General features: G+C 37.7%; 2 protein-coding genes across 2 annotated transcripts; one reads left to right on the top strand and one right to left on the bottom strand.

The window, feature by feature from the left end:
* Positions 1 to 2,483: 2,483 nt before the first annotated feature.
* Positions 2,484 to 11,122, top strand: SNAP23 (synaptosome associated protein 23). Its single transcript, XM_010217217.2, has 7 exons — positions 2,484 to 2,554; positions 3,122 to 3,163; positions 4,840 to 4,888; positions 5,435 to 5,552; positions 8,869 to 9,018; positions 9,610 to 9,754; positions 10,583 to 11,122. Exons 1-7 carry the CDS (start codon positions 2,498 to 2,500, stop codon positions 10,646 to 10,648), a joined length of 627 nt encoding a protein of 208 aa, XP_010215519.2. The 5' UTR covers positions 2,484 to 2,497; the 3' UTR covers positions 10,649 to 11,122.
* Positions 11,123 to 15,158: 4,036 nt separating this feature from the next.
* On the bottom strand, positions 15,159 to 19,654 carry LRRC57 (leucine rich repeat containing 57). Its single transcript, XM_010217216.2, has 5 exons — positions 19,455 to 19,654; positions 18,197 to 18,332; positions 16,813 to 17,081; positions 16,160 to 16,345; positions 15,159 to 15,608 (listed from the first exon to the last, which is right to left on the bottom strand). Exons 1-5 carry the CDS (start codon positions 19,536 to 19,538, stop codon positions 15,567 to 15,569), a joined length of 717 nt encoding a protein of 238 aa, XP_010215518.1. The 5' UTR covers positions 19,539 to 19,654; the 3' UTR covers positions 15,159 to 15,566.
* Positions 19,655 to 20,000: the final 346 nt, after the last annotated feature.

Below are 20,000 nucleotides of genomic sequence, written 5' to 3'. Positions count from 1 at the left end.
AGTAAGTGATAGCCACAACCAACCCTACAGCTTTGTAGGGAGACCTACATACTGTTTTTGCCCAGGCTACTTAAAGCTCTTAAAGCTTGTGTTTGTGTGTGTTTTTTTTTTTCTCCTTTTTTTTTTTTTCTTCCTGTTTAGGTGCCTGTCCTGAAACATTAAGTAACAAACAAGCTATCTTATCAGTGATGGAGAAAAGTATTCAGGTGTGACAGACCCTGCAGGATGTCCGGTTTCCAAAGCAGAATGTTGTTAAAGGAAAAGTCTGTGTAAATCTGAGGTTCTTTCCCTTATCTCGTTGGTCCTCTTGTCTGGAGGGATAGAAGTATTTTAGGTCTAGTCTATCTCCATGTGATTTGGACCATAATTTCATCCTAATTTCAAGGTAGGGCTTTAGAGTTGTAGACTTATAGATGACTTAGTATGATTTGAGACAAATGCAGAAGTGAAAAGATAGCATCTTTTAAACTCTTATAGTCAGATTTTGGATTTTTCTTAGAACATTTTCGCCTTTAATCTCCAAAGTAAAATGTGACGGAGAAGGCAGATCCTTATGTTTTTTTAGACCTTATGTTTATTTTCTTGTGCTTCTTGTTTCAATTTATATTTTTTTAGTTTTATAAGACAGCGATATGGTTTTTATTTTTTTCCTCTAACTGTCATGAAATACTATGACTTTTCTTGCACTAAAGTAAGCATAGCACTGCATAGTCTATAAAGGATTGCTTTTTCTTATGCAAGATATGAGTTGCTTTGAAGTGTGTCTTACATTAACCCTTCTTTTCTGTTAGCAAAGAGTGAATAAACTTTCAGTTAACTTTATATCCTTCCTATGAAGTTCTAATTTGCATTTAGGCACGCTGCAGAGGGATATCTGGATCTTTGTGAAGCAAGCCTGGTATCCTGTCCAATTTTGAAAAAAATAAGAGCAGAATGTTGTAATAAAATAGGGAAGTATTTTTCTGGGCTTTGTCTTCACTTCATGTGATATTCATTGCCTAATTATTCCTCCCCAATTTTGTCCTTTTCATCTTAGCTCACTAAAACTGGCAATTGGTTGTTTGACAAGTAAGTTGTTCACACTAAAACCAGAACATGTCAGAAGCTGCATCTGACACCAGACAATGGCTTGAAAACATCATCACTTGCTACTGAATCCACCAGCTTTAACAACTGACAAACAAGCTCCGCTTTCCCCAGGCGAGCGTGGTCCCAGCTTCCCGGGCAGCTCTAGGCCTGCCAGGCTGCAAGAGGCTCTGTGAAACCCCCCTGGCCTTCTGCTACTTTCCTGTTGAACGCTTTTGGGAGCAAATGCTGTCAGTTTCCAAATCAGACGAGCCCTGAAGAGATCCAGCTTCAAGTCACAAAGGAGGAAGAAACCTTTCTGCATCCTATCTCATGATTGACTAAAACAGTCTCAGTCAAGTTGCTTCTGAGATTCCTCAAAGCAACTTGTGCATGACTGTGTGGCTCCAATAGTAGGGAAGGGCTTACCAAATCTGAAGCTAAGGATGTATTTTCTCAAATTATTACACTTAATTCTTTTATTGTTGTGCAATTATTACATGGACTGGGAGTTCTAATTTTGTTTTCCAGTTCTCAGCTGGCTTTGTTGACCTTCTAGCAGAAATGAAGATTCTTAGTTCTGAAAACATGATTCTGTTAAATATATACTTAGATTGGCTTGTTTTTTTCTTACTGACCTTTCAAGCCACAGCATATCTCTGGCTTGTAGCCAAAAAAAAAAAAAAAAAAAAAGGCAAAACTGTATGTTGACTTCAGCTGTAAATAGTCTTAACCTTAACTTTATTATGAGGATTTGAAAACCTTTCTAGGGTTTGAAGACATACAAGCTATGTACTTTAATCTGCTTTTGCATCTGATGAATTCAGCACCTAGCCATAAGAACAGTTATTGCTTAAAAAAAGGTGTCAGTGGGAGGACCTTAGGTGGTGCTTAGTCTGTATTTTCTTTGGACTGTTGGCCCAAAGAACTCTCCAAAGGGGAGGAATGGAATACTTTAAGCTTCTGCTGGTAACTTAAATTCATTTAAAAACAAATTTCTTGCTGAATTACTGGGTAGACTAATTTTCTTTTTATTTTTTTTTTTCCAAAATGGAGAGACTTTCTATTTTAAATTTGGTTATTTTCTGGTGAAATGAACAATAGCTAGAAAATTCCAGAAGTGATCAGGAAGGCATTAGGGAGGAAGCACTTTTGCAGATTGACTGTTCCTTCATTTCACTTGGCACCTCAGTTGTATCAGCTGAATAATTTTTTAGTGCCTTCTAGTTCTAAATGACTATTTTGCTATGTGTAATGATATCTGTATGCTTTCATTCCAAACTGTCTTCTAATTGCAGCTCAAAATACTTGTCAAAACTGCCTTTTATCAATATAAACATTTTAATCATTAATTTTCAGAATTATTTATTTCAATTGCAGGGGGAAGATTTTTCTTTAACTTGGATTGCATAAAAAGGGATTGTTGCTCAACATGGCTGAATTATCACCTGAGGAAATTCAGCTGAGGGCCAACCAAGTCACTGATGAGGTAAATATTTTAGGAAGCCACCTGGGAACAGTAATGATCTGTTCAAGAATATAATTTACATTATTATATATACTCTATATCTGTCTGGGATGTTGACTCAGCAAGAACATAGCCAAATGTTCCAAACATCTCTTTACCCAGTAGATGCTGGAGTTAAGGTTTTTCCTGAAAGTGAGGATGAAATTTTAGCTTGAATTTTATAGCCACCTCCTTAACTGAGTGCTGATTTCCCAGTCATGATTACTGAGACAAAGCAGCCTGAGTGCCTACATTCTTCTAAATCATGTTGATGTTCAGTGCCTGATTTGTGGGTGTGTTTTTTTTTTTTTTTTTTCTTATAATGACTTTTCCATGGAGTAAGCAAAGACTGATAAATATTGAAAAACAAGAGTGTACTAATTAAAGTTGTGTGTTCTGTCATTATGCAGTCACCTGTGTATTATGGGTTGGCTAATGAACCTTTGGGTGCTAGTATCACTGAAGTGAACTGGTAAAGACGACTAGCAAACGCTGACATGGGCTGTTGATACTGATTTTTTTTAATTATTTTTATTGTTTTTTCCTTAGTCCTTGGAAAGCACCAGAAGGATTCTTGGCTTGGCCATTGAGGTAAGGAAATGTTTTTGAATTCTTTGGGGATTAATTCCATTGCATTATAAGCAGCGGCATGTTAACTCCATGCTGGCTATCACATGGTGACCTTCAGGGCTTTTTGTGTGATGTGTGTGTCTTTTTTTTTTTTTTTTTCTCTGAACTGATTGTTTTTTGAGGAAGACTATTATTTGAAGCTGTTACTTTAGATGACAGAGTTGGAATACTTGCATCTGTTTTTTCCATGGTTTTTAAAATCAGATTAGAGAAACTAATACCCTATTTCCTTTAAGTGAAAATCTTTTTTCTAACTGCTTGTATCACTTGATTCTCATAGCAGCACCAATTTGTCTTTTGGCTCACTCTGCCTGTGAACAGTGTGAAATGTGCTGCTTTGAGGGAGGGTGAGGTTTAGAAGTCTGCTCTTGGTTCTAAACAAAAGTAGTTCCACATGTACCTTTTTGCCATCTATTCATCAGTTGCAGCCTTCAAATAGTTAAGTATGATGATAAAACTTCAAACTCCCGCATATTTGGCTTTAAACAAATTAATTCTGTATTTCAGGTTTACTCTGACTTATGAATTTTTTCTTCTTTGTTACACATGATATTTTTATACTCCTAAAAATAGTTGAAAGTTTACTTCTGATACCATAATTTCCAAAATACAGTAAGCTAGTAGCTAGCTGTAATTGAGGTAGCAAAAATTAACTGGTTCAGCAAAACCTTCCAATGCTTGAGTGTGCCATAGACAAAAGGGAATCCAGAGAATAAGTATTAATTTCTCTCAACGCTAATGCTAAGTCTTTTAGCATCAAAATCTTGAAAGATTTTTCTGTAAGAACAGTAAAAATTACTCTGAAAAACAAGATCTTTTATTAGGTCAACCCCACTTTAGAACCTCTGTTCACTGTATACTGTAGTTAATCTTGTGGAATTAAAGATGCTTCTCTTATCAGTGAGGTATTTGAATTGGTATAACCTGGTGAATCTCTCAGATGTGAATGTTAAGAACATTTGATACATACAATGAGCCAAACTCATTTTAACCATGTAGCACTCTGGTGATTCTTAAAATAAAGTAATTCTAAGCATAGGAACTTCTATGCTGAAAATTTATAGCAAAACATGGGTGTAACTTTTATGCCAGTTCCAAGACTGGGCTAGTGAATTACTATACTTTGATATAATCCCAACTGCAAGTTTTTGCCTGCTTCTAAAACTAGTGATGGTCTAATTTTCTGATCCTTTCTGCTAAGTTCCCAGGAATGGGATTCGTAGGCTGTATTCTGTGTGGTGGTTTGTTGTTGGTGGATGTTCCCCCCCAGCTCAGACTTCCAGGACCTTCTCATTGCAGTGGTAGGGATTAGTTGAATTAAATGTCACTTTTTCCAAATGAGGCAGTCAAAATTTACCTTTTTTAAAAAATGTTTAGCTGTGGCAGATCTCAGTTTGAGTATTACAGTAAATTTTGTTACAATAATTTTATAAGGCACGCTATCCCTAATAGTGTTATACATTATTAGCCTAGCACAAGACTTAAGCTGATGTTTAGTGTTCACTTAATACAGAAGCTATTAGTGGCACAATACTTTTATTGCAAAACTGGATGGCTTATCAAATCTACTCAAGACTTGTGTTTTAGCAGTATTATATTGGAAGCTGTTCTTTATATCTGCAAATTTATTTCTACAGTCCCAGGATGTAGGCATCAAGACTATCACCATGCTGGATGAACAGGGAGGTGAGTTCTTTCTTCCCCTTCCCCTTCTAGTGTTAAAAATCAGCATTATGACCATAAGAAAAAAGGTTATTGCTGAGGTGTTGCTGAAACTGAAGTTTGTTTATGTAAAAATGGGATGCACTAATTGGATATTCCAATATGTTCAATATATAATAAATTGTATTTATTAGATATTCCCAAATATTCTACTGCTTGTAGGATTTACAAGAGGATTTAAATTTTCTCAAAGAAATTTCTAGTTACAGCACAATCTAGCTTTTGCAGTTGGAGTGAACTCTGGAGGGAGTTTCCTTCCATGATAACATAACTTTATATTTATTCTACAAGTAGCTACTGAAGTGCTGCTCTAAGAATAGGAAAGATATTCTTAATATGACAAAATTTAATCACTTAATCTTTTGTTTTCTACCAAAAATTCTGGAGGACAGAGGAGCAAAGCTGTTATAAAGATGAAGCTCCACCTTTTGAATTCCCTGTTTGAAAGGATTGCTGTGTCTTTCCCCCAGTAACATCTGTGTTTGCTCAGGTTGCTCGTCTCTTTTCTAGAACAACTAAATCGCATAGAAGAAGGCATGGACCAGATAAACAAGGACATGAGAGAAGCTGAGAAGACACTGACGGAGCTCAACAAGTGTTGTGGGCTCTGTGTCTGTCCTTGCAACAGGTTGGTTAAACTGATATGTGAGCATAAAATTCTAGGGTGCTACCAATAACTAATCAACTGGGAGATGGCCTGTAATAACTAAAAAAAGCTGAATCTATCAAAACTGATTGTACCTTTAAATGTAAAACTTTTCTAGATCATACATAAGTATTAAAACTTACTTGCATATGTGTTGTGCCTCTTGCACTGTAAGTATAGGTGCTGTAAATCATCTTGCTTGACTGCACTCTATTCTCTCTAATGTTTGTAGTTAGTAGGACAGTACCAGTGCTTAGAATAGCTGTATAGCCACATATAAATCACTGTCCATTAGATATCTGACTCTGAAAATCATCTCTTGCCAGAAGTATTTCTCTATTAACTTATTAAAAGCTTGGTAACGCTGTTCTAGTCAATATTATAATTCAGCGTTATGCAAGAAAACTTGTGTTTTGGAGGGGGGAAAAAAGCAATATGAGTTCTCCAGATAATGAAAATGTTCATGCTTTAGGGAGGAGGAGAGTAGGAGAGCAGCAGGTGAAGGACTTAAAGCTTTAGTTTCATTGGTGACTACATTCTTGTAGACTCACTTCAGTGCTGATCTCGTCAGCAATATGAACACCATATCCAAGTCGTTGACGACTAATGTCTGTTTTATGATACTTGATTTGTAGTTCTCAACATTTAACCAAAACAATTATCAGAAATCAGTGTTCTTTAAAAATGCTTTATGCAGCAAATTACAAAGTTGTTTTGTGTGAACCAATTGTGATCAGTGTCATTTTATGTGAAGAAGAAATAAATTAAAAGTGACCATGCTCTAGGTGACCCTGCGTGTGCCGGGGGGTTGGACTAGATGATCTCTAGAGGTCCCTTCCAACCCTAAGCATTCTATGATTCTATGTAAGTGAATAGCCTTTTTCCTTTTTTCATGGAGAGGAAAGTCTCATGATCCGGCTGAGAGGTATCTGAAATTTTAGTAAAAATACATTGCAGCTAGCTGAGCCTGCTTATTCAATAGGGTATTTTTAAAGAGTTTACTTTAGATATGAAGGTAACTTCTAAAACTGAATCTTTAGAGTTTTATTATCCTTAAATGATTAATAGCTCTGCATTGGGCTTTGAATAGCTGTGCTTAGTTTCATAGTAACTTTACCAGGCTGGTAAACTTAGAGTGTTTTCACCCACTGACATTGAGCAGCTTTTATTGGCACTGAGCAAACTCCGAATTTGTGAGCTCTTGTGATGCACCCCAAGTACACTGCTTGCAGTAAAAGGCTTAATAAGTTGGGTACAAAAACAGGCAATGACATGTAGAGTAGAAGAGCAAGAAAAAAGCTGTGAGCGTTTTTCACATGTATATGATATAGCTTTAGGAAAATATTGTCAAATATGCTGCATAGGTAAATTTTAATCATTGAATAGAACAGATTTTTGTCAATGTCTCATTTGCTAATGGGTTGTCTACAAAAGTTTTAATATTTTTTCACAAATCACAAGCTTAAATCAGAATGTAATAAATATTGCTTTTTCTTGGTTCTCCCCCTCCCCAGCTTATTGAGGTTTTGAAAACTTTGTTGTAAAAGCACAAGGCATAGACACTACTCTAATACCTGTATACTAACAGCGATTTGCCTGTTTGCTGGTCTTTACTGTTCTTTCTTCTCCATTCTCTCCTAACACTGCTGTTTGCTTTCTAAAAATGAAGACTAAGATAAGAAGCTGTGTTCACCTAGCTGGTGAAAGCGGATTTTAGCAGAAGGTCAGTCTTGGTAGTGCAGCATGTACATGTAACCAGCTGACTAAGGGGATGCTTCTCTGGGGTGTGTTGCATGTGCATGATGTCTGCATGCAGGGCTCCTCGTGGCTGTGCTGTGTTGTAACAGTGATGTGACTAGAGCCAGCTCTTACACACTATATTGGCTGTGGGAATCTTGACCACGCGCCTGACCCCATGCCAGTTTGTCAGACTGTACAAATTGAAAATCTTACCAACTCCTAAGAAAGCTAAACATTGTTGAGGGGGAGGAACTAATGTTCAATAATTTGAAATACAGCTCTTAAAATCAGATTTTGAGAAGCGTGTGTGTGTGTGTTGTTGTTGTGTGTGTGTGTTTTTTTTTTTTTTTTTTTTTTTTTTTTTTTTTTTTAAAAAAAACCTGGCTTAGCTTGAGCAACAATTGGTGTTTCTAGTTATCTGCTGCAGATGTGAAAATAGTTTCAGGCCACTTTATTGTTTGATAAATTCCTCACTGTTACTGCTGGTACCTGCAGCTTTCCTCATCCAAGCACATGGAGTGCTCCTGCTGCAGCTTTAGTCTAGTGGATTAAAATATGCTCAGTCTAGTTGCAGCAAACCTAAAAGTTGCCAGAATTGACTAGTTCATGTTTCTGTACAATTTAACCATGTGTAACTGTTCAGTTATGATTCATAAACTCTTGCATGTATTCCAACCTAGATTATATTTCATTGATTAGACTGCTGGAAAAGTAGTAGCTTCCTATTTGGGTTATGTGTTGAAGGGAATATCTCTTCAATACAGCTTATTTTACACTTTAAAATGTGAAACTCCTTGTATATTTTCCTTCCTCTTATGCTTTTGTAGGTATGCGATTCTTAAAGTTAATTCATTTCAGGCTTTTTGTCTCTTGAATTATATGGTAAAAATATTATGATTGGTTTGTTTCTCACTATAATGGACTTAGTACTGTTGAACTGCAGAGCCAAAGGAGTATTTAGACATGCTTGCTATTTCATACATGTTTTCTAGATTTAGCTTGATACTTAAAATATATATACACACACATATACACTTGATCTTTTTGACAAGAAAGATTTGGCAATAGAAAATGGTGGATAAAAAAATATCAAACGTAATCTGGTGAAGATACTCAAAACCACTAAAGGTTTGGATTGATGATGTTCTTGCGTAGTGCTATTACTTTCATTTGGGGAAGGTTCTTCATTTCTTTTTTCCTGGGAAGTATCTGAACCTGTCCGTAGACTAGCTTCTGTTGTAAATGCAGCTTTATTTTATGACAGTGTAAGCTCTCTGATACTGTCATAAACTGCGTTTTTGGTGAGATACTTCAGGAATATTGCACTTGTGTTAACACTGAGATCAAATTAAACTGCCTGCAGAGTAACTCAGCTACACGTGCACTATCCTGATAGAAAGAGTTATAGAGTCAGATTTTTTTTCTATACAACATGTGTTTTCCAATTAGGACACAAGATATGTTTCTGAATCTGATCCCTGGATTAAGGCAGAACTTCAATCAAGAAGCCATTTTTTTCCAGATGTAGCACCTCAGACTTTTGATTTTTATTGAGTAGGGCGAAGAACTTTGAGTCTAGCAGGGCGCATCGATCAGCCTGGGGAGATGGCACCGAGCACTCAGCAGACCACGTGATATCTATGCAACCAAGAAGAGTCAATCAGCAGCCTCAGGCTTCTGGAGGGCCAAGTGGAGGATATATTGCACGGTTTGTTTCCTCATTTATCACTCCCAGTGCAGATAGACTAAGCTACTGCTCATCAGGTTCTTTGCAGATGTATTGTACCTGTTAACTTTAAAATATGCTAAGGCTCAGAGGATCTACTACTTAAAAAGATTAGATATATCTATACTTTCAGTAGGTGCAGTGTAGAGTTCCTGTGCACTCATATACATACACACACACACACACACACATATATATTTCCCCTGCAGTGGTGGGGTATTTTCAGTGATTATCTTTCTGGATATGATGTCTAGAGCTTTGGTGCTCGTTAACAGGTGACTTCTAAAGTCTAGCACCTTTACTGTTATATAAGTATACTGATAAAATCTCATGCCTTGAGCTTTCTCTTGTAGCTGTTGCTTTCAATATTGCTAAAATGGCCTTAGAGTTTATGCTTTAGTCTCTTTTGGCCTTCTTGGAATACAAGGTTATTACAAGGAAGGGGAAAATTACTTGGCTTGAATATTATGTGTATTGAGTAAATTTGTACTGAGAAAAATCTAATATGGTAAATTTGAGCTGAGGAAAAGCAAATTCTTTGTTTATGAAAACATTTGTTTCCTATTTGAATAGGATAACAAATGATGCCAGAGAAGATGAAATGGATGAAAATCTCACTCAAGTAGGAAACATTCTGGGGAATTTGAAAAATATGGCTTTGGATATGGGAAATGAGATTGATGCCCAGAATAAACAAATAGACCGGATAAATGTAAAGGTAAGGTCAAAGTGTTCCTGTTGCATTAAATTTAGAGGTTGTTGCTTAGAAATGGTAATGAACACCTTACTGTCCTAGCTGTTTGCCATTAAGGGCCTTAATTTTTTCCCTAACCCATTTCACTCTGTGTGAAATGGCTAATAGCAGGATTGGCTGTAGCTTCTTGTGAGCTCAGTTCATCTGGGGAGGGCAGAGGCTATTTCTGGGCTTATTTGTGACTCCTGCCTGGATAGGGAATTGTTTTGAAGTTTCTTATACTCTTCTATGAATCTCCATCCTGATATTTGCTCAGCTAGATGCAGTGGCTTGTTTTTGGTGCTGTAGTAACAGAGAAAAATAGAAAACAAAGTGTCGTTCTTAGAGATACCATACTAGTGTGACACTAGGGCCTTGTGGAGGTGAAAACTAGAGATGTGCACTGTGCAAAGTAATTCTTACTTTACGTTGATAGACCGTTTTTGGTTTTGTTTAATATTTTTTTTGGTCTGTAGTATGGAAGCTGTGTTGTAGAGGTTTCCAAGTTATTTAAACTCTTGAAGAGAAAGAGAATATCTTTGGGGAATGTTTATCCCCTTGTTCTGTCAATGTTCTTCCTGCCTTGCTGAAGCAACAGTTGTGTTTTTGAAGGTTGGCAAAAGGCTACTATGTTTTTTTCTGATGTTTGTTGTTTTCGTCTGAAACAAACTTCATCTAGACAAAAAATTACTTCCAGCTTATAAAACTCTGGTCTCTGTCTATGACAACACTAATACCCTGCAATTCAGAGGTCCCTGTTAGTTTGAAGTAGTTTTGCATCTAGTTTGCATCTTTTTTTCTTTCTTTTTTTAGGCGGATTCAAACAAGCAGCGCATTGAGGAAGCCAACACCAGAGCCAAGAAACTCATTGACAATTAAAGCCTGATGTCATTGTTCAGTGACACTGTCTCTCCAGCTGCAAACCACCATATTCATGGATCTGTGAAACTCTCCTATTCTGAAATAAGAGGGGCTGGGAAATATGAAGCAATACCCTTTCTATAGGGGCTCTTTCTCTTTTAATTTTTTTTTATTGCTTCATGTAGGCTTGGCCTTCTTTCCAAGAAAGTAGCCAACTTTACTTCCTCTTCATCTGCCTTCACTTCCTTCAAACTGCTCAGGGCTGAAAGTGTCATGGCTTTGAGAATGTTCAGACTTGTTTTATTTTTCCCTCCCCAGACTATTTTCCTGCCTCCAAAATATGGTCCCTTGTTCAAGTGGAATGAATTCAGGTTAACCTGAATTTGGCCATTGAAAGTTGGAGAGGGCACTTTACACAGTTTAAAATACCTCAAGTTGAGTGTCATCACTAAAATAGGGATTGGTGAGTATTGTCTGCCTTGTATCTCTAGCTGGCTAACCATAGTTTTGCAATCCAAACCGCATAAGAGTGGCTTGAGACTGAGTTAGTGTACTACAAGATTTAAGAGTTTATGGCCCACTAGTTACTACTTCTGGGTTGAGGGCTTTAAAACACTTTCTAAACACAAACTTTAATGTAAAGGTAACTGGAGGAGTTATACCGGTTTTGTTTTCTTCACTTTTAAGGTGACATTGTTTTAGAGGCCAGATTAAGGAAATTGTGCTGCCTTGTTCTGGCAATGTGTTCTGTACATAATGATCCAAACACCATGCACATACGAGTAGAAATCACTTCCCTAGAAAGTATTTATTTAATGGAGGAAAATTTTACACCCATCTAATCTTTAAATGAATGATGCAGTGTAGCTAGTTGAAAAACATGTAGCTTTCTCATCCCATATCGGATTTTACCTTGGTCAATTTTTATTGGAGTTCAGTTATGCCTTTCTCCAGTGCAAAATCAAAGTAGTGCTAATGTAGTGACTGAGACCCTTGTGCAGAGTTTTGTTCTCAGCAGTGAATTTGGGGGGAGTGTCTTAAAGCTACTGAAAACAGAGAGAAGCTTATTACAAGTGAAGTTCTGGTCACAATTCTGGAGGAAGCATTAACTCTTTAGGAAGAACTGTGTGCTAGTTCTTAATAAACTAGTTTGAAATAGATGGCTGACTGGTTTATTGCACATTTAGGGCTGACAATTAGAAATATTTCAAATTAAAATTGACTGCAGCTAAAATATTCTTTTGCAGAATAGAGGAGTCTGACCAGGTGGGATGAGATAAAGCTTTCTTCCTACGAAGAAAAACATTTTTTCATTATTTCCTTTTTTGTTTGACAAGTAAATACCAAGTGGCCATATTGATGGGTGGCGTTAGCTGTGTATTATGTCTGTATTGAAAGTGAAAATGATACTTCAGTCTAACCTGCAGTAGTGAATGTTGGATGGAGAAAATAAATCTCCAAACCAAACTTACAAGGAAAAAATAACCAAGCATTGTATAGCCATTAGCAGAAAATCCTGGGGCTAGTGAGATGAGACTAATTTGCTTAAATTTCAGATTTTTTAAAAAAGTTAGACACTTTCTTCTCAGTGGTAATACAATCAGTGTGACTAGTATACTGTCAGCTCACTCCCAGGACAACTTGAGATTGATTAAAACAAAATCCTGACCAAAGAATGGAACTGCTGCATGCAGGGCAGTGGAAGACTGTCTAATGTGAATAAGGTAATGATAGCAATTTTAGATGACTGGATACTTGTGAAGCACTTCCTGGTAACTGTTGGAAAATACTAAGTTTTAAAAGTGAGTTCTCTACCCTCATTAGTAATGAAGATTATATGCTTAAAAACCCAGATAGCAAAAAGCACTTGTAACAACATTGCATAATAAACTTAAAAATTTATCTTAGGGTAAAGCATAAGGGATTGGAATGCAATTTTTTTCCTTAAGAACTTCAGGTTAATTGAAAGAATGCTGCTGATCGTGAAAGCAGAGTCTATGTATTTAATTGTGATTGTCTCCTGTTTCAGGAGACAAAAGCAGTTGTCTTGTTCTGCTTAGATCAATGCAGACCTGTTCTTTAGCTGCTTGAAACACCTTCAACTGTTTTTCTCCCTTGCTACTACAAGTCTGTTTTATTGACTTTCCTGAGCAATAATCACATTAGTGCATTGGTTAAGAGAATGCCATGACTGGTATACAGAATCTTAATATTGCAGTGAACAACTCACAAATAAGATACTCTTAGCTCAAGTATTAGCTGAGTATAAATACTGTTCTCTGATGTAGCAAGAGCTGAGCCCTTGAGGGAGTTGGTGCCTTAAAGTTCAGAACAGTGGGCTGCTTGTATTGTCTTACTGTTGTCTGTAGAATAGATGCTGAAATTCCACATCTGGACAGAATCAACACTTGTGCATCTTTATTTCTGAATGCTATTAAGAATGAAGGTTTACAGTTTCTGCTTTTGATTGTGTTTATATATTGTGCACAGCAAAATACAGACTTTTATAATTGAATCTGTTTTAGAACTGTTTTCTCATAGTTAAAATGGTCTTTGCTCAGTTTCCTGTCCTTGAAAAACTTGGCAGAACTAAGTGCTACTGTTCAACTAGGAAGCTCCTCTTCTATTTTTGTCTTTCACAGAAATCCTGGTAACAAATGAAGGGATGGGCTGGGAGGAGTCTTCTGATCTTGCAGTATCTTGCATAGTATTTTGCATTGTTTGCCAAAAATGTTGGAAGAGTTGCAACTCCAAGGTAGCGGAGGAGCCTAGCAATGAGTAGCTGAAAAGTTTCTCAATGTACTAGTGACCACATAAGGCTGACTTAGGATCTTAAATGCTTCCAGAAGCAGAGGTACTTCCCCCTGCTGCTTTAATATCAGTCTTAACTGAATCATTTTCCAACTGTTCTGTTGCTGATTTTTCCCTTAAATTATTCTGCCTTTTTTTGTCATTTATGCTGAATAGGTGAAGGATTTCTGAAAAATGTCACAAATTGAAGGGGGGAGGGGAACATACCCGAGCACACTGATTTATAATAAAACCATAACCTAGTGCTTGAGAAGGCATACATATTGACTATAGAGCCTTCAGTAGGTGAGTTAAGAATCTCTGTTCTGGGTGAGTAGGTGAGTTGCTCCCTTCTGCAAATATAAAATATGCTAAAATAAGAGGCTTTGTCCTGGGAATGTTGTCTCATGAATGACAAATCTGTGAAAAGTACTTCAGACCACTTGGGTATCAAGTGGGATGAGCTGAACTTTTATCAAAGGCCTTGGGCTTTAACCTAGTCCCTGACAGCCTTCTCCAGGTCATAACCTAGCAGAAAGCTGAGCCCTCCTCAGCTGCTGTGCAGGGATGGTGTCATACAGGTGTGTTTTTAAAATACTTCCCTAGTTGCCTTGCAAAACAAAGTAGCTATGAAAGAGGCTATTCTGCTGTCAGCTCTTTAGGGAAAACTAGTTCTCCCCTCCTCCCCATGGTATATACCCAGAACAGAGATTCTTAAGTAGTTTCTTATTTAATGTTGGATCACATCTGTCCTTTGTGTAAGGAGCTACTTCATACCTTTTTACTTATTTCTTACATAGCAACACTGCTTGTGAACAGGGACAGGAAACTGGATAATCCTTCTAAGCACCTTATGAACAACTGACTATCTTAAACTAAGATCACCTCATTTTTTTTAATTGCAGATCCAGAAATCAAGTAGTTCATTGTCTAAATGCCTTTCCTGCCTTGTGCAGGAAAGCAGAGGTATAGAACAAAAAAGTAAAACTACCTCTAAACTGCAGTCACCAATGCATCCATGCTTACCTTGCCAAGAAAGGCATTTAAGGCACTTTCCACTTCGCGCTTTTCCAAACATGTGGTATATAACTGAATTACTGCTCCTGGGCTCATATAAGCCTACTTTGCGTTCTCCCCCTGCCCCCCCCCCCAAAAAAAAAAAAAAGAAAAAAAAGAAAAGAAAACACACACACAACAAAAAAACTGCTATGACCAACTGATGGAGCGAAGTCCCTAAAGCCAGGGCTTCAACAATTAGCTTGTTACTAAAGTGGTAACAGCTGCACTTGTGCCAAGTTTTAAGCTCTTTTTCAAAATGCTTTACTAAAACACATTTTCCTTTTCAGCACTTGTTGCATGACTGTATACACTTTAGCCTGGTTGCTTTGGGTGAGTAAGGCAGAAGCAATGACTAAGACTTTAAGCATAGCTCTGTGCACAGACTCGCTGCAAGGATATCCTCATCAAAATACATTTTTAGGGAATGCAGTGAAGGTAAAATGTAATTTTTATTAGATACAGCTCAGGCAGAAGGGGACTGTAGTGCAATTCTTGCTCAAGGGGAAGAAAGTCTGAAGTACAGTATAAATAGACAGATGCTCAAAACATGATTTGTTTACTAGAAGCAATAAAACAGCTATAACTATTTGTGCTTCATAAAAGCTTACACAGGTTAAGAACTATAACATCTTTGAAAGCTCTTTGCTGTAGCATGCTGACAGTAAGACATATGACAACATTTTGGCTCTGCTTTGGTAGCAGAACTTCAGTGCACTAACATGGAAAAGTATTTCCAGGAGAAGTAATCCTCTTAAAGCACTAAGCTTCCTCCCAGAGAGAAGCTGTGGCAGCTTCAAAACACTTGTTCCCTTTCTTGTCAAAGGAAGGGCTCAGACAAAGGAGAACAAGCAGTGTGCTAAAAGCTCTAAGGGCGAGGAATCTAAACCAGCCCCGGGCACGTTCATCAGTTCACTATCCATGTTTTCTACTTCAGGTTTATTTGATGTTGCCTTAGAGCCTGCTGAGCTATCAGACTACTCGAGAGAATAGTGTGATCAGTCTCCTTCATTGGTCTTGGTTTAAGTCACAGAAGCAGGTGCTTCACTCAAACTCTTCTTTCCAAGGCCACACAGGGTCAGAATAATGATCACGCAAACTTCTTCTTTGTAGCTGTAAACCGCTCCATGTACTATATTTAAAAAAAAAAAAAAAGTTTTAAGATGCAGAAGTTAATGAAAAGACTTATAATTGCAAACAGCTAACCTTCTCACAGAGTCCAAAGCACTCTGCAGCTAAAGGATTATTATTTGGTGGACAAAATCATTAAAGTGTTATTTTAAAAAAGACATGTCTTGCAGCAATTTGCTGCAATTCAGATTGCTATTCCTGAAAGCCCTCAGGATGTTCATCTGAAGTGTTAAGGCTGCAAACAGCCAAGATTGCAGTGTGACAGAGCATCTCTTAGTTTCTACTTCCTTTTTATCCTGCTTTTCCACCCTGTCAAAGAGATTTACTCTCCTTGCGTGCGTGCGCGCACACACACACACACCTGTCATCATTACCTACCCTCCTAACATCCTGATGGAAGAACACTGAGCCTGAATCCTATAAGAACATTAATCTTTAAAGAATTCTTGAAGTTCTTTTCAGAAGCAGCACAGCAACTCTATTAATACTCCAAAAAAGCCCTGGGTAAGGCGTTTACAAGAAGCTTCTCTGCAAAAAGTAAAACACACAAACCTTGTCATAACCCTCAAGTTCTCTGAGTTTCTTGATCTCAAAGAGGTTGCCTTCTACTGCAAGCAGTGAGATCTGGGAATCGCTGAGGATACTTTGAGGAAGCATACTGAGTTCTAGACAGTTTTCTTCCAAACGGAGTACTTTGAGGCGTGGACAGTGGGAGATCTGCACTGAGATCTGGGATATCTGATACAAAGGAAAAGAACAAAAGTGAAATTGGATTAGTGATCTGTGATTACTTGTAGTAGGCTGCGTTTGAGACTAATGTGGAAAATTATTCTGTGAATATTAGCTATATTAGCAGTAACTTCTTAATGACCATAATGTTTAAGCAACAGTGAAAAAAGTAGTTTTTGTTCTTCCATGATGATTGGCAACCCACACATCTGTTTAACTGATAAATCCCAAATTTAGCTATGCAAAAGATAACCTAAAACATTTGTTGAGTAGGGACCTGACAGTCAAATCATGCAGCTGAAGATACCACAGTATACAAATTTAGTAGTGATTAGCCCATTTCTGTTGCATTCGGGAGACTTTTCTTCTATCTATAAAGTTTTGGTGGTCTCAGCGTTTGTTCTGGGACAAGCTAACTCCCAAGACAAACAATCACATCCTGAATCCACATGCCTAGAGCATCTTAGTTACCAGACCTGGTTCTGATTCAAATTGAGTTCAATTGCCTGCAATTCTCCCACTGTGTCAGGCACATTTTGGATCTGGTTTTTGGAAAGATCTACCACATCCAAGTGGCGAAGACCACACAGTTGTGTAGGCACAGTCCGAAGTTGGTTTCCAGAAAGGCTCAGAGTTTTGAGAGCTGAAAGTTGTCCAAATGCAGCTGGTAGTTGCCTCAAGTGATTGCCATTCAAGTGCAACGATTCCAGTTTTTTCAGTTTACAGAGCTCTTCAGGTAAAGCAGCTAAAAACAAGTCACAGAACAAAAGAAATTACCTAAACAAAGAACTGCAAACATTTGCATCCATTTAAGTCAAATAAGCTTCTGCACAGAAAACACTGTGCTATATTATAGTAATTTCTCACAGGAACTCTCTAAGTTCTTCATTGAAGACAAGAGTTCCTGCACAGCAAACAAACCCACTGACAACGGATACTTTTTAACCACCTTTCATAAATATACTAGATCTGCGGAGCGGGCCTTCAAACTACAGGCTGAAACCATTGCTCTGCTCTGAGGGGATTTTAGGCTATCATTTACACTCTTCACTAACCACTTGGCTGGTGTATCCTGGAACGTGTAAAGTACTGTTCATAGCTTCATAGATCTGCTGCAACCCTTCAAAGTTACAACTCAACTTTCTCAAAAGTAAGTTCTCAGATAAGTCATGCTGTATCATACTAGCAGATGAGCAAACCTCATCAGGTAAGCTCTGCTGGGTTTCACTCAGCCCTAATTCTTAGAGCTCTCCTTAGCTCTCCTAAATTGTGCTGCAGAAACAGAGAGGTTTTTAAATTATGTTTGTTAAAAAGGAAAGAAAAAGCAGATGGTGCACAATTGCACACACAAAAATACAGTTAATTTCTTCAGCTCTACCTGATTTCCTATATAGAGGCAAGAATTTTATTAGTCATCCAAAAGACAGTACTTCTTATAGCTCAGGGTTTCCTAAATTTCATTGAAGTTCCACAGGTCGTGCCTAGCAGATACAGTAACAACCACTGAATGGCCAGCAATATTTTCTACAGATCATCTTTGTTACCTGTTCTTTGTACAAGGACTAAACAATCTGAAGCTGTTAAACTTGCAGAGCAGACAAGTCACAGCGTAGAAGCTACACGGTTTTAACTACTTACATGTAATTGCAAAACTGATAATACAACCAAGTTGGAAACTAGTGCAGAAGAATTCACGATTTGTTTGTTTTTTCCTGTACATGAATTCCAAAGATTTCAGTTTAGGTAACTAAACTTCCCATTTACATCCTGTGAGAGTTAAACCATTAAATTTAGTTTCTGATCAAATAAGTTAAGCTTATTATTTTAAAAATCTCTGGAGATATAAATTAGCAGACATACTCAGTCTGTTGTTGTTTAGCGCAAGGCTCTTCAGAAAGGAAAACTTTCCTATCAGCGGTGGTAGGATCTCCAACTTATTGTTCGACAAGTCTATTGTCCTTAGGTTGCTCGTCAGCTTCTGCAGATCTTCAGGAAACTAGCGGAGGGGAGGGGCGAGGGGAAGGGAAAAAAAAAAAAATACTGCATTAAAACAGTTGCCATATCTTCAAATGTTCAAGGTACACACATCTGAAACTAACTCATAGATGAATCATTACACTGGCCTACACAACATTTAATCATCAGTATGTAGTTAAGTCAACAAATTCACTAATACATGTTTTTAAAAAAAACATTTTTCATCAATGTTGAAATAGGGGGAAAAGAATTTGGGGGGAGTTGAAATTGAGAATGTCTTCCAATTTTTCCTTTTAAAAGAACTATGTAAACCATTTGTCTTATTTTTGCCTACTAATCTTCCAGATCTTACCACTTTAATGTGCATTTGGCATTAGGGAAAAAAAAGGCAACAATGATCATATGATTATCAGGAAGTCCTAGTCAACAGATTGGTGATTTGGATTCTCTCTTAGCCAGGCAGAGGGAGAGATGGTGGAATAGCAGGAGATACTTTAGAAAAAATCATAGAAAATTACTGTGAGTACTGTGATTGAGTTATTTTGGCTAACCTATGAATTGTTACTAGGCTTACACCTCCAGTACATTCCATGTTTTTGTGTGACTGACTCAAAGTCAAGACAGTTCCCAATATATTTAAACGTGGATACTTGTAGCCATGTGACCAGCTTGTCTAGGCTGTCCACAAGATTATGATTAAACACAGCTTAAGTATTTAAATGCCACAAATTGCAATCCTATAATGCCACAGGTTGTGCAGTACCTTTTTAGGTAACATTCCAGCTTAAAAAAAAAAAAGTTTTTTTTTTTTTTCTCAGTCAATTTTACAGTTTCCTGAGTTGAGCCATTTTTAAAAAGCACAACAAAACACTGCAACTAATAAACACATTTCCTGAGCATTCTTTCATTCTAAAGCAGAAGATCAGAAGCCAGCAGATGCCATGACAGACAAATTCTCAGTTAGAAGACAGAGAAAGCAAAAATCTGCACTGCAAAAAGGAGAAAATAAATTGCTGGAATCAGTGTGAGCCATTTATAAAAATGCATGCATTTAGCGTGCCGCAAGAACGCGTCGGGGATCCCTTCCCAGGAGTGGCAGTGACCCACGGGAAGAGCCACGTCCACGCTCCGGGTCTCTTACCTCCGTAAGGCCCTTTCCTGTTAGCTGGAACACCCCGGTCTTCTGCGCTGTCTCCAGGTGGGCTTTCAGGGCGCTGTTCCCCATCCTGACAGGTCTTCGTCACGGACGCAGAACTGCAGCGACGGCCTCGCACACGCTCAGTTTCTCTGCGCTGGATGACAGCGATCCAAATTCTGTTATAAAAGCACAAACAAAGAGCGCTTTTGCACGTGGCGTCCTCAGCATTCGGAGCAGCTGGACGTGCTGAACGGCATATGCAAAGTTTCAATAATGCAATTCCATCCCCCTAATAACTGAAATCTAAAACTTGCTCACCTTAATCTAGCCTATTAAGATGTCTTTACTACAGCAATCTAGATTAATTAATTAATGCATCAAGCAGCATCACTAAAACTAAGTGAAAAATTGCAGACTCCTGCATTTCTCCTCCTTAACAACTAGCATCAGTGCTAGGCAACCAGGGACACTCTAAATCACATCAACGCAGTCTGCAACGCGGAGCTGCCTTTAATACTGTATTTTTGTTTGCTGGTATCTTTTTTTTTT

Source organism: Tinamus guttatus, unplaced genomic scaffold (assembly GCF_059628265.1).
Source record: "Tinamus guttatus ecotype Peru unplaced genomic scaffold, ASM5962826v1 Tinamus_guttatus_pri_ptg000089l, whole genome shotgun sequence".
Classification (NCBI taxonomy): domain Eukaryota; kingdom Metazoa; phylum Chordata; class Aves; order Tinamiformes; family Tinamidae; genus Tinamus; species Tinamus guttatus.
The sequence above is the reverse complement of the archived record's forward strand: the minus strand, read 5'-3'. Positions and strand labels throughout refer to the sequence as shown.

Excerpts from the sequence above, each read along its gene's own strand:
- SNAP23 (XM_010217217.2), top strand. The coding sequence starts at position 2,498 with ATGGCTGAATTATCACCTGAGGAAATTCAGCTGAGGGCCAACCAAGTC. Across the intron at positions 3,164-4,839 it reads TTCTTGGCTTGGCCATTGAG|TCCCAGGATGTAGGCATCAA; the intron begins GTAAGGAAATGT and ends TTATTTCTACAG. Across the intron at positions 4,889-5,434 it reads CATGCTGGATGAACAGGGAG|AACAACTAAATCGCATAGAA; the intron begins GTGAGTTCTTTC and ends TCTCTTTTCTAG.
- LRRC57 (XM_010217216.2), bottom strand. The coding sequence starts at position 19,538 with ATGGGGAACAGCGCCCTGAAAGCCCACCTGGAGACAGCGCAGAAGACC. Across the intron at positions 17,082-18,196 it reads GCTAAACAACAACAGACTGA|CTGCTTTACCTGAAGAGCTC; the intron begins GTATGTCTGCTA and ends ACTTGTTTTTAG. Across the intron at positions 16,346-16,812 it reads TCAATTTGAATCAGAACCAG|ATATCCCAGATCTCAGTGCA; the intron begins GTCTGGTAACTA and ends CCTTTGTATCAG.